The sequence below is a fragment of the Macaca mulatta genome, chromosome 9 (assembly GCF_049350105.2).
Source record: "Macaca mulatta isolate MMU2019108-1 chromosome 9, T2T-MMU8v2.0, whole genome shotgun sequence".
NCBI classification, from domain to species: domain Eukaryota; kingdom Metazoa; phylum Chordata; class Mammalia; order Primates; family Cercopithecidae; genus Macaca; species Macaca mulatta.
Window position 1 is genome coordinate 127,813,668 of NC_133414.1, and position 14,059 is coordinate 127,827,726.

Here is a 14,059-nt window from a genome sequence, read left to right on the forward strand (position 1 = left end):
CAAGAAAAAAAAGAAAAAAATTAGACATTTGTAATCATATCAGCCCCAAGCACATCTTATTCAAGCCTTCTCCTCCAAGACAGTATTTTAAGAATTTTTTAGTTTCCATATATCCCAACTCTAAATTGAGAGTGACTGTGTTTGGTGAATAGCACCCATGCTTTTGTGACTAACCAGAAGGCATTTCAATCTTATTTTGCTGTGGCTGTTGCCACTATATGTCTCTATGACTTCACTTCCCAGGAAGTATTTGTCTCTCCTCTGTCATTAGCCAATTCAGAGACAATCTAAGACCACGTGGTAGAGAGTGACCTTGAGCTTGTGTTCAAACTAAATGGTTGTAAGTTTCATCCATAGGTCCTATCTTGGTCCTAAATTAATTTTTAAATTCAACAAATATTTGTTGAATATCTTCCATCTACCAACTACTTTCTAGATGCTGAGATTAACATATATAAAAATCCCAATACTATCAATAGAGACAAACTTTAAACAAATAAGTGAAATATATAGTATATTAGATGATAAAGAATAATGTGGAGAAAAACAAAATAAGGAAGAGGGAAAGTGGCAGTGTGTGTGTGTTTGTGTGTGTATCTGTGTGAAGATGATTGGCATTTTAATTGAGGTGGTCAGGGAAGAAGTAGAAAATGAAATTTTAGGTAAAGGAACTAGTGTTGGCTACTTAAGCCTAACACTAACCATTTAAAGCTCATTCACATTCTGTTTATATATACACACACAAATATCTATTTATATACACAGTAACCATTTAAAGCTCATTCGGGTTCTATTTTATATCTATCTATCTATCTATCTATCTATCTATCTATCTATCTATCTATCAGCTCTCCATAAGAGATTGAATGAGCCAAGAAAGCTGTCTAGTCATCAGTTGCTGAGGGGCTGGCTAAGACAGAAATACACAGATACCTTTCTCAGTTGCCCCAAGTTGGGGACTCACTGCTCATATATATGTATACAAAGTACAAAAATTAAAATTCGAGTTCTATAAATTTAGAACTTGACTTCTTTGTAGTTTAATATGTTGAATAACAGCAAATATTCTGCTCAATAATTGCCAAAGCCTTTTTTTCCATATAATTAAGTCACTGCCTCAGCGAAGCTTAGGAATAGTTGCACTTGCATAGTAAACGGTACATTAAGGCCTTGGCCCTAGTTGAAGTCCAGTGATCTTCATTTTTGTTTTCTGGATTGCCCCGTTAATTCTTCTATCCTTAAGGAAATGGAGTGGCTTATTTGATTTCTAAATTTAAGTGAAATAAACAGCATCAGTAATAAAGATGATGTTGAAGGACTTTCTCCTTAGTTCAGCTAAAAATGGGATCCTTATCCCATGACCGTGAAAGGTTAGGCTCACAGATACATTTAAGAGTGGGAAAAATGGAATTTATTGGGCAAAAAGAAAAAAAAAAAACTCAGCAAAGTGAGAGAATTTCCTGTTAACAGGCCCGCATCTCACCAATTGACTCCCAGGTACCACCCCAGAACAGGAGAGGCCAGGTTCCTCCAGCTGCAAATAGCAGGAACTTCCCAAGGCTCCACCCAGTGTGCACTCCTCCCATTGCGCAGGCCTATCAGAGGTTCTGCCAGGCGGCCTATTTTACGTGGCTGTCTCAATGATATTGTGTTGTCTATCTTCACTTTTTACTTTTTAACTTGTTCAGAATCTCAAGCAGATGAGAAGCGTCTACTTAATAATAGAAACTTTATCAGAGACCCCCAACAGTTCAATAAATTCATTATTGATTGCTAGGTAAGTGTCCATTTCTAGAGAAAGGGTAATGAAGCATTTATTTCTTTTCTCTGATCCACTTAAAATTTTCATCAACCGAGAAATAAATGGCCTGATTGTCAAATTTAGATATTTATGGGAAAATTCATAGAAAGGAAATATATTAGAATAAAGGGAATTTGTAGATTAAGTGTGAAGTATATCGAATATATTTGGTGAAAGTTAAAATGCTTTTGGTAAAGGGAAGATAACTGTAGGGTTAGATGTGTCCTCTTAGCAGGAATATATCATAAGCCAATACATTCAGGAAAATGTACCAGTTGATTGGTGAAGCAGAGAAGACATAGAGGAAGAGGCTGCAAAGTTCTTGGGAGCATCATTGGACCATGAGAGGTTGAATGAGCCAAGAAATCTGTCTGGTCATCAGTTAGAGAGGGGCCAGCTAAGTCAGAAATACACAGATGCCTTTCTCAGTTGCCCCAAGTTTAGAACCCACTCCTTATAAAAATGTATACAAAGTACAGAAATTAGAATTCAATAACATATGGTCCAAAAAGTTGTATTCCAGGACAAGGGCTAAGGAGTGTTAAGTTTTGGAGAAGTTTTGCAGTGGACAAAAGATGGTTTCATGAAGTTTGAAAATAAGGGAAAACATGCCCAGTCTGCTAGCTAGGGAACTTCTTGGGTATCATGTACCTATATACCTCTTGCCACCTTGAGTGGACATAGTGTTTGAAAATAAACTGAATGTTTCTAAATCCATATACCTTATCTGTCCTATCTTTTGATATACTACATGGAGGGAACCCTGGAATATGAAAAGGCAAAACTCATTCTTGTGGTGGCTTTTATGATTTGAGTTGAATTACTAGCAAGTATGGCAACTCACTATCTTGATTATTCTCTTTGCCCCCAAAGGGCATTGATCTGTTCAGGGAAATGGAATAGGGGTCAACGTGAAAGACCACATGCAGAGAGATAACTAACACATTGGAAGTTTAAAAGTTCAAAGAGAATTCTGCACTCAATAAAAAAAATAAGTTACAAGCAATCACAACAGTAAAACATGAAAAATTTATAATAAATACCAATGTGAAGTTCTGAATTTAGTTTCAAAAATTTACTTATAGACATGCTAAATAGAGAAGACTTGTCTTGATCAAAGTTCGTATCAGGGTATTCAAGGGCCCTAGATGACCATCTGTCAGGTAAGTCACAGCACTTCTGAGCCTGCTTTAATAGGAACATTGGACTAAGTAAGCTCCAGTATTGCTTCCAAATCTGAGAATAAGTTATTCCAATGAGTCTGTGACTTTCTCACATTTTGATTTTTGTGGTTTAACACATTGTTCCAAGTACATAAGAAAGCTGATTTATATCAGTCATGAGTAATCTGTGCTACATCAAACTGCCCTTCACATTAAAAAAATTCAAACAATTGAAATTCATTTTTTTAAAAAAATGCCTGTCATGTCTCCTTTCACAAAATATTGAAAACAAGTCAGATTGCCTATTCATTTATCACACCAGTTAGTCAATGGTCATTATAGCTATCTTCCACTGGAGACTTAAAAAATTATGTTTAGCAGATGTCTTCACAAAGGAGCATTTTACTGAAGAACCATTTCTTAGCATTTTGCAATATTGAACTAAAAATGACTCCATTAGCTAATAGCAAAATAATCCCATTTCCTCAAAGAAAAAAATATGTATTGATTAAATGGAAAATGCCAGTGTTTGGGTCATTTACGTAGCCAGGAAGATTTAAGAACCTCTTGAAGAACTTCAAAATTATAGTCATAAACTACTGAAATGTTCAACACGAACTCCTTATACACTAAATGTAAAAGCTAACTGGATTATGTTGCATTTAGAATTTTTTAACCTAGAAACTAGCATGTTGTAGTTCAGAATTGAATCATTAGCTTTGCATTAATTCCCAGAATCAGGGAGAAAAGAAATCTTTCTTTAGTAAATTACTTCTTCGGGTGGGGAGAACTACTGAGAGATTGATCTGAGCTTTATTGTAGCAAGAGCCTCAAGTCATAAATTACTGGCACACAGCAGAAGTCAGTGTGTCATTTCTATTGTGGTCAGATGCTTTTATATTTCCACTTGTCAAGGTTGACTTGATCATATTGTGCACTTCCTGGATGTCAAAGACATAGCATTCATTTGTCCTTCTCTTTGAGAGCAGGACAGGTATTTCTTTCACAACTTAAACTTCTAAGTTTGAGAAGAAATATACTCCATAGTATGACTGTGGGGGTATTCTATGTGTGAAAATTTTTTTCAAGTGCAGATTTCAAAATTTGAAATTAACCAGGTTCTCATTTTTGCTCTTTGAGGAGTAATATGTATTAAAATCCATTCTGAGGATCTAGCTTTTAAATGACCTTTTCAGTACTCATCCTTTTGCTCATTTTGATTTGCTCAGATAAATTATAACCACCTGGCCTTTTGTATTAAAAAAGGTTACATACAAAATTGACCTTTCGATACTTATTGAGAGAGCTAGGTTCATTGTATTTGAGATTAACTGCTGTTGCTGTTTTCTGAATGATGTGTTAAATAACTTTAGTTGAGGATGGTAAAACCTATTTCTTGTGCCATTTTGTTCCAGGCTAATTCTAACACCATAGGAATGGACTGTCTGAGAAATACAAAGAAAATTATGTTTTAGAAAACAATGAATCGAATTTATTTAGCTCCTGTGTGCCTAATGATTTACAGATGTGATTTCAGTGTATCTTAATCTTGATAAACCCAATATTATCCTTTGGCCAGTCTACCCTTCACCATCTTGCTTATTAAGATTCCGGCTTCTTTCTGTCTGTTTCTTGAATATTTTAAGCTCAGGCTTGCCTCAAAATGTGGCGCTTGCTTTTCCCTCTGCCTGAAATGTTCTTTTTTTGAATTGGAGTCTCGCTCTGTCACCTGGGCTGGAGTGCAGTGGCGCAATCCCAGCTCACTGCAATCTCTACATCCCGGGTTAAAGCGATTCTCCTGCCTCAGCCTCCCAAGTAGCTGGGACTACAGGTGTGTGCCACTACACCCAGCTAATTTTTGTATTTTTAGTAGAGATGGGATTTCACCATGTTGGTTGGCCAGGATGGTCTCGATCTCTTGACATCATGATCCGCCTGCCTCGGCCTCCCAAAGTGCTGGGATTACAGGTGTGAGCCCCCGGACCCTGCCTGAAAAGTTCTTTTCTAGCTTCCTTTGTTCCATTCACCTAACATTCCAATTGCCACCCTACATTTTCTGACTTCTGTGTAATTAGGTTGGACTGTGTGACTATTTCTGATAATGAAGTGTGTCACTTGTGGGCTGAAGCACTGAAAACTCCATACACAATTCACTAGTCCCTTTTCTGCCATGATTCTTCGGGAAGTCTTGGGTTGAGATGGAAAGTGACAAGATTGAAGCAATCTATATTGCTGAATTACCAGATGGGAAGTTACCTAGACCAGAGGATTTTGTGTGAGCAAAAAATAAACTTTTCTATGTTCAACTACTGAGCTTTTGGGGATGTGTGCCTATTCTGATTAACTGTTTAGGGTTTCAGGGCAAATATCATTTCCCTTTTGTAACCACTCCATCTAAAGCACTTTCCTTCTGCACGGTACCTTTCCCCTGACCATTTTGTTTCCCACAGCAATTTTTTCTGTAATACTTTTATTTATTTGTTTATGTAAGTCAATGTCAAACAAACAAGACTTCCATGTGCTGTTAATTATGATTCTTAAGTGCCCAGAGTATTCTTTAAAGTTGTCAATAAGCATTCATTTTTCAACATTTCGTTTTAATGTAAACAAGTACAAAAAGCAAGGTAAAATATTACCTTGCAAAGGCCCATTGAATTTCCTGTTGGTCACCAGAAAGCATAGCCTGTATCAAGCCATAGCACAGTTTATAAGACTCTCCTACATAAATCCATTTTGCATTATTTCTTTTATCCTGAAATGAGATCATCTTTGGCAAAGTCTTTATCAGTGATGCTATCTGTGTCAACACAGAAAATATTTAGAGTCCATATTTTAATTTTAAAATTTCCCAGAGTCACCTTCAAAGCTTCTGCAATATTTTTGCATATATGGACGTCTTCATCCACTAACGAATAGCTTTGTTGCTTTTAACTCCAGGCTACATAAATACTTCCTGCAATATCAGACTATACTATCTGCCAGTTTGCCAACTTCCAGTTTCCTGGCACATGGTTCAGAAGAGTCCCTGGTATTTTTTTTGCTGGCATGGAGAAGCTTGCTGAATAGAATCAAAAGGGTTACCCTATACATCAGTTCCTAGGAAAACGGCATGCAGTTAGAGCTCAGTAAAAATTCATTCAATTAATTATTACAAGCAAACTTATTCACCATGGAAATCTTGATATGAGAAAACTCTATCAAATTTTTCTACAAATAGGCTTTTATTTATTTATTTTTTTTAAAAAAAAAGGAAAAAAAGAATTTTTTTCCTAGAATTTTAGTCTAAACTATTCAAGATCATCCTTTGGAATTTGAAGAACGTCATAATTTGCTTCCAGTCCTTAATGAAGTTTCTTGACAAGGCATTAAGACTTTACTGAAAATTATTTTCTTATTGCTAAAGCATGAAGAGATGTGCCACATGACATACAGAGCTTCATTTCTCATTAGGGAACAAAATGAGATATGTGATCAGGTATAAGATAAAAACAAGTATACACAGGTATATCATCTGCATAATCAAAGTTTTGCATGCAATATTAACTCTTCAGTATTATGAAGATTTAAGTGATTTTCTTTTGGAAAAGTGTTCACAAGTTGGAATTCTTTGTTAATGAGAAGTCAGCAAGCACACCGTTGAGAAAAACCAGGGATTGTCTATGCTGGATCATGTTAGTGTTTCACTTAGACTAAAAAGAAATGACGAAATTCTAACCCTTTCCTAATTTATTTCAAAATACTCAGTGTTAGCAAATATTAGAAATTTCTGGAATGGATGTGATAATCAGATAGGGATATTTCTTTGTTTGCTCCACACTGCAAATTAGCATGATCATACCCCTGACCAAAAAATGATTTTACCAAGGTCTATCCAAAGATATAAAGCTTAACCGATTTGCTTAACAACTTTGTGATATGCTTCAAGACACAGCTTTTGTGTTGAGAAAAATTCAAATTTTGGTAAAATTCTATCCCCCACCCCCCCTTTTTTTTCCTTTTCTTTTCTTTTTTTTTTTTTTTTTGAGATGGAGTCTTGCTCTGTTGTCCCAGGCTGGAGTGCAGTGGCGATCTTGGCTCACTGCAACCTCTGCCTCCCAGATTCAAGCCATTCTCCTACCTCAACCTCCTGAGTAGCTGGGATTACAGGTGTGTACTACCAGGCCTGGATACGTTTTTTGTATTTTTTAGTAGAGACAGAGTTTTGCCATGTTGGCTAGGCTAGGCTGGTCTTGAATGCCTGACCTCAGGTGGTCTGCCTGCCTTGGCCTCCCAAAGTGCTGGGATTATAGGCATGAGCCACTGTGTCTGGCTCTTATCCCTTTTAAATTAAACTTATTTTCATGAAGACTTATCAATGGACAGATTTCAGGCACCCCTTCCATTTTCTTGACTTCAAAACTTAATTACAAAGAATTGCCCCTGTAAGAAGTACTGTTTTGTCTCCCATGATGTGTAAGTAGGAATGGATAACATAGATATGTAAAGATAAGGAAGATTTGCTAATGAAGATTATTCATTTTCTTTGACATTTCCTAAATTAACCTAAACAATGACAGTCCATGCTTAAAAGGACCATACTTATAAAAGTAAGGTATATTTTATTTAATTCCTGCCAGTAGGAACCTTTTAAAAATACCTTATTACAAGGAAATGATGTTGATGCTATCAGGTCATATAGTTTGTAGCCCCCTGCTCTTGATGTTGATGCTATCAGGTCATATAGTTTGTAGCCCCCTGCTCTTGTTAATATTGACAATTTCCAGAGTTCCAGGAGACTAATTTTACATTGAAGTTATGATCTACAATCAGTATGTAAGGCTGATATCTTTAAGAAACAAGATCATTCAGTATAGAGTATGGGTGGCATTGCATATACGCCAAAGTTTACAGAAAAAACAAAGTTTGGGAACCACTGAGCTACATGAAGACAACAAATAAATGAAATGTTTCCAATTAAATGTCTGAGCTTTGAACTAATTCTGCCTTGAAGATAATTTTCAAATTCTTATCTAGCAAATAGGAATGTGTCAGTAAATCTAAAGTAGTTTTGCTGGCTTTTAGAATTTACTCCCTTTTGTTTTATTTTTAAGCATTAATATGAGTTGATTGATTTATTTCTTGAAAGAATTTAAGGAAGTAGAGTTACATTTTGGTTCAGGATGAGGGGCTGTTAACTTCTGAAGACAGCAGTAAGTTAATGATTTAATCCACTGAAATTGCAGGGAAAAAATTAAAAGTATCATCTATTAGTGAAAGGTTCATAACTTTTCTAGTCCTCATCTATTTGCCCTTTAGAGGTCTGTGATCTGCAGGTTGAAGAATTTCCTGCCTAGAGGATCTGTGAGGTTCCTACCAGGTCTAAAAATCTGTGGAGACTGTGTCTTGGTCATATGAATTATATAATCAGTGTTATCCAGATGCCAACAGGACCCTCATTTGTTGACATCATTTAATCCCTTATTTTGGACTTTTTGTTTTAATTTTACTTTGAGTGATAATATATTTACTTTCAATAGTAATTTACTTAATGTATATGCATAGTCATGCTTATACTTTCTACATACATTGACATGCCCATGTACTATATATGCATGGGTATATACATATATATAAGATTATTGTATTAGTCTATTTTCACACTACTAATAAAGACATACTTGAGATTGGGAAGAAAAAGAGGTTTAATTGGACTTACAGTTCCACATGGCTGGGGAGGCCTCAGAATCATGGTGGGGGGCCAAAGGCACTTCTTACATGGTGGCGGTAAGAGAAAATGAGGAAGAAGCAGAAGCAGAAAGCCCTGATAAACCCATCCATTTCATGAGACTTATTCACTGTCGTGAGAATAACATGGGAAAGACCAGCCTCCACGATTCAGTTACCTCCCACTGGGTCCCTCCCGCAACATGGGAGATTTCTGGGAGATACAATTCAAGTTGAAATTTGGGTGGGGACACAGTCAACCCATATCACTTATATATGCTATTAACATTTTAGAAGCCAATTGCAGGCAGAGTTAGTTACTGCTTTGTTTTTTATGTATGTGTAGTTTTAAGGATTATTATCCTAAAGTCATTCAAAGAGTTATATGTCTTGCGGTATTTGGAAAGGTAGCGAGTATGAAGTTTGGGGAATGATACCATATTTGAAGTAATAGTATTAAGTTGAAGAATTATCTGTATTCATGTTTGATAGAATCAGTGACTCTACCCGACTCTACCTGGTAGTCAAATTTAAGCATAGATATTCTTTTCTTTTCTTTTCTTTTTTTCTTTTTTTTTTGAGATGGAGTTTCGCTCTTGTTGCTCAGGCTGGAGTGCAATGACGTAATCTCGGCTCACTGCAACCTCCACCTCCCAGGTTCAAGTGATTCTCATGCCTCAGTCTCCTGAGTAGCTGGGATTACAGGCATGTGCCACCATGCCTGGCTAATTTTATTTTATTTTTTTTTTAGCAGAGACAAGATTTCACTATGTTGGTCAGGCTGGTCTTGAACTCCTGACCTCAGGTGATCCACCTGCCTCGGCCTCCCAAAGTTCTTACAGGCGTGAGCCGCTGCACCCAGCCTGATTTTCATATCATTTTTAATTCCATGGTTTGTTTTATATGAGATTTTGAATAGCAAAACAGTTACTATGTACAACTAATAAGATACTAACATCTCTTTAATTTTTAAATTTTCTTCACAACAATGTTTATGGCAGTATGATTATAATCTATTGTATTATGATCGATTTGTTCTCTTGGCTTTATTGTTCTGCTGAATAATTGGCAATAGCAGATTAGTTATAAAACAGACACATCTGCTATATGGCTTCTTATGGGTATACAAAATGTTAAACTTCGTTTTATATAAAACATAATCCTAGAAAATAGATTAATTTTCAAAATTTCTTAAGAAAATACTCTATATTTTTTCCTAATTTTCAGGTTGAGTTTTTATCACTCTTAGTCACAAATGGTGGAAGGCAGTTCCAAATCTAAATTCATTTTAGCACAATAATGACATTTTCCAACTGTCTCATAAATTTGCAACATTTGTTAAAAGGGAGACTAGTAGAGGAAAATGTGTCACTATTGCTGAAGAAAATGGGCCTGTGGTAATTAGTGTGCCATCTTCGGAGACAAAAATAGTGCTTGAAATTTAACATTATAATTGTACCAATTAGCAGTTATTGAGTGCTCACAATGTGCCAGCCTGTGTGCAGAACAGCCCAAGTGTGTGATCTCTTTAGTCTCAACCTTATGACTTAAAGATATTGCTATTCCCATTTTATAGAGAGAAAGAATGAGTGAAAGGCCTCAGTAATGAGATTATGATCCAATTGCTAGTAAGTGCAACAGCTGGGCTTTAAAACAGGTCCTCTAAGGTATAGGCATAGTGTAGGTACTGTTATTATTTATAGATGAGAAAAATTGAGGCTTAGAGAGGTCCAAATAATTTGGTTAAGCTCAAACAGCTAAAAAGTGGAGAGACTGGTATTTAAAAGTAGGACAATTGTTAAGAATAGGGGAGGAGGGCAGAAATCATTTGCAAAGATCATCACAATTTACTCCATTTGATTATTTTAGGGCTATCACACTAAAGCAAGAGTGTTACAGGGGAAAATGATTTTCTCTTCCTAAGTTTCACAGTAAGAACATTTGCATTAGTCTCCCAGAGGCAGAAACTCAGCTGTTTCAGCAAGGGCTCTCTCACCAGTCTTCCACTAGGTGACCCAGAATAAATTTATTTGTCTAATTCTTTATTTGTAACTTTACTAATACTCTATATTGTGCCCTAATTATTTCCATTTTACCAGACTTGCTTTACAAGCTGTAGTAGTAAAGTCCTGGGCAGGAAGAATATTTTTCTTGTTCTTTATATAAAGTAATTTAGTAGACATTCAGTTCCTAAAAAGTGATGGAAACACAAAGCTCAGAAAACAAACTAGAATTTTTAAATATACTTTTGCATTCTACAAATTTAAAAATTGAACAAAAGTATCAGTCACTGATTTTTTTAATGAGTTTTAGGAGGCACAGTAACATATTATAGTCCATGGCACTCTATTTTTTGTCAACGATTGTGAGTTTGGAATATTTGCAGATTTATATTACAATGTGTGATATTGAGTATTCATTAATTCTATTTTGTAGACTTTTTACTTTTAGATATAAGGAAAAGGCAAGATGAGGAAAAAGAAGCTGTTCATTTTTTCTAGCAATCACTTGTCATATGAGATGCCATTTGTATGCTGAGGAGACTAATACAAATGGAGAAAATTGATAATACAAATCTTAGAAAATTGTGTTCAAACACAAAGTGGAATTTACAATTTTCTCAAGACTATTTGTACATGATCATAGGAAGGGTAGATTGTATATTCATGTGTGTGTTGTATGGGCATGTTGGTGTATGTGTTGTTACCAAAGACAAAGAACCTGGTGTCTTCCGCATTTACTATCCCTCAGCATCTGAAATAACATTATGTTTGCATTTTTCATAGAAATACTATTCAGATCAATTACCCATTCCTATTGAGAGAGGCAGAAACAGATTCTATTTGCCAGGAACTGTATTTTTAATAATATAATTTTGAAGTTATATTAAAGTGAATAATTTGAAAATTTAGATCACATTCACTTTTTACTTTGAATATGTATTTTTAAAATGAATTTATTCAAAAAAATGTAATCTACAAACTTAAATTGTTACTCATTAACAGTTGCATTATTTCTATCCCATATTGTCATGTGACTGTTCTCTTTTAATAATAAAAACCAGCTATTAAAACAAAAATTTTAAATAATAAAGTGTGATGGCAGTTTATTATCTAAACTTCTGCTTAAATAAATAAACATGTGTTTAAATAATTTGGCCCGTGTTCCTTTATCATCTACAAGGGAGTTTTATGAATGTTCACTCACAGGACTACATCCATTTACATTCAAAGATGAGTAGTTAACATTTTAAGTTAATAACAGAGAATCTTTAAAAATATCTGTGAATAATGAAGCCATTCGTTGTGTTCAAGAATTTTGCCTTTCTTCAATAATATAATTTTCTTCTCATTTTAAAGAGTATTTAATTGCATCACACGTCCTATTTTAATATTTAATAATAATTTTATTAGCTGTATAGAATGAGAAGGGCAAAAGTTGCAATATCTAGTGCTGGTCATCAATTTTTTTTATCATGACTTAATGAATATTATAATTACAAAGAGAGGCAAAAAGATAAATTAGCTTAGTAGTTGGTTGGGACTTGCTAGTTTATTGGTTTTAGCTTGGGCAAAGCCCAGAATAGTCACAAAGAGAAAGAAACAAGTATGTGGGGGTGCTCTAGAAGTTCTTGCACACAATTTCTCAACTTACTAATCATGACTCATTTTGAATAATAAACAAAGGCTTTGACCAAAATTATAAACACTGCCAATAATAATTCCTTCTGGTTCCATAGCAGTTGACAGGGGATTCTAATGACTTATAAAACTTAGCCTTGTCAGGTATATGTTCCTGTAATTTCTATTAATGCATTCTGGCAACTTTTCATTATCTTTTCTTAAATATTTTTACTGTTTTTTTCTTTTTTAGCTAAGACAAAAGTATGAGTTATTTTCAGTAGGAAAATTTGGCACAGCCATCATTGTAATAACGCTTTTTACTCAAGTAGCACCTCTCACCTGAGACTTTCAAAGTGGTTTTGAGTACATTGTATTAGACCTACAGGATGGAGGTCAAGGGAAAAGTTATTTGTAGGCACCATACATTAAAAGCCTCTGTGGACATATAACCGAGGCCATGGGGAGAAAGTAATTTTCATCTTTAGTACTCGAGATATGGATATGTGTGTAACATGATTCCTAACTTTTCAATGCCACTTGTTAAAAAAGGGAACCAGATATTGTTGAATTTCATGAGCATTTAAACCTATTTTAAGACAAATCATTTTTAACCCCCTCCAGCAACTGCTTCGAGAACGACAACAGATGGCCAGCCGTCCCTTTGCTTCTGTTGATGTAGCTCTGGAAGTGGGAGCTGAACAAACAGAGTTTCTGCGAGGGCCATTAGAGGTAGGAACAGCAGTGCTGAAAGAGGACCACTGTGTTTGCATATTTATTATATTGCTTCTCTAATCTACATCTGCTTATGAAGCCAAACAGAGTCTGATTATCTAGAGTTGACAAGATTCAGCTACATATGTTATGCCATTTTCAAGGCACATAGTTTTAATAGTATGACATGAGCTGTAACCAAAGCCACTGGAGAATCTATTAGCCTAGGCAAGAGTGACAGACTGCTCACCTGGCAGCCGTTCTCTGACAGATAGGAGCTGAGGGAATTTAAGATATAGGTATGATCGGAGAAACAAAGCACCTATATTTAGTCTTTGGAGTACTCTGTGCCCCTAGTTAACAGTTCACATCTATGTTTATTAACAAAGTTTACTTAGAAAACGTGGGTGGAGATGAGTTGCATTTTAATTACATAGCTTCATTTTTGAATATTGAGAAGTGAATGTTTCTCACATATAAAATGAATATTTTTATTTGTGGTTAATTGCTGTATTATTACATTCCTTTATTGCAAAGGCAGAAATAGAGTATGATGAAACAGAAATCATATGCAACTAAATATGGTATTAGAATCCAAAAGTAATCCATGAAGTGGTTTCTGCAAATAATAACCCTTAAAGGTGCAAAATTCAAAGCATTATGATGCATACTAATTTAATTGTATGTTTATTACTTTTGTTTACATTTTATATGTGGTAAAATATATTTAAGTAGAAGGGTTAAGAAACTGTAGAATTGAAGCATTTTATTCTTTTTTAGATGCCTTTTTTTTTTTTTTTTAAGAGCTGGCCAATCCCTGCGTCACACCATGACCAGAACGCAAAAAATGCCTTTATTTGACTAATTTTATGTTGCCATTTTCAGATTTTATTTTTTGTCAAGGGAAATAAGGAATGGAAAAATAGAATCCTTCAAAAACCTAGGTATACATATAATTGATTCTCTCTGTAGCATTTTTGGTTTTTCTGAAAAAATAAGAAAAAATCACAACTCATGGATGCTACTCAAAGGGTCAGTTTTTAGAGGAAATGAAATAT

General features: G+C 35.0%; 1 protein-coding gene across 4 annotated transcripts in view; it reads left to right on the top strand.

Moving 5' to 3' along the window:
* Positions 1-14,059, top strand: part of ATRNL1 (attractin like 1) — an 831,070-nt gene that overhangs the window by 592,036 nt on the left and 224,975 nt on the right. For 3 of the 4 annotated variants that reach the window (XM_002808513.4, XM_015148256.3, XM_015148257.3), the window contains one exon: positions 12,912-13,019. The exons of the other annotated variant lie outside the window; for it this stretch is intronic. In XM_002808513.4, the coding sequence (XP_002808559.3) occupies positions 12,912-13,019 (108 nt within the window). The remainder of the gene's footprint in view (positions 1-12,911; positions 13,020-14,059) is intronic. 4 annotated transcript variants of the gene reach the window in all.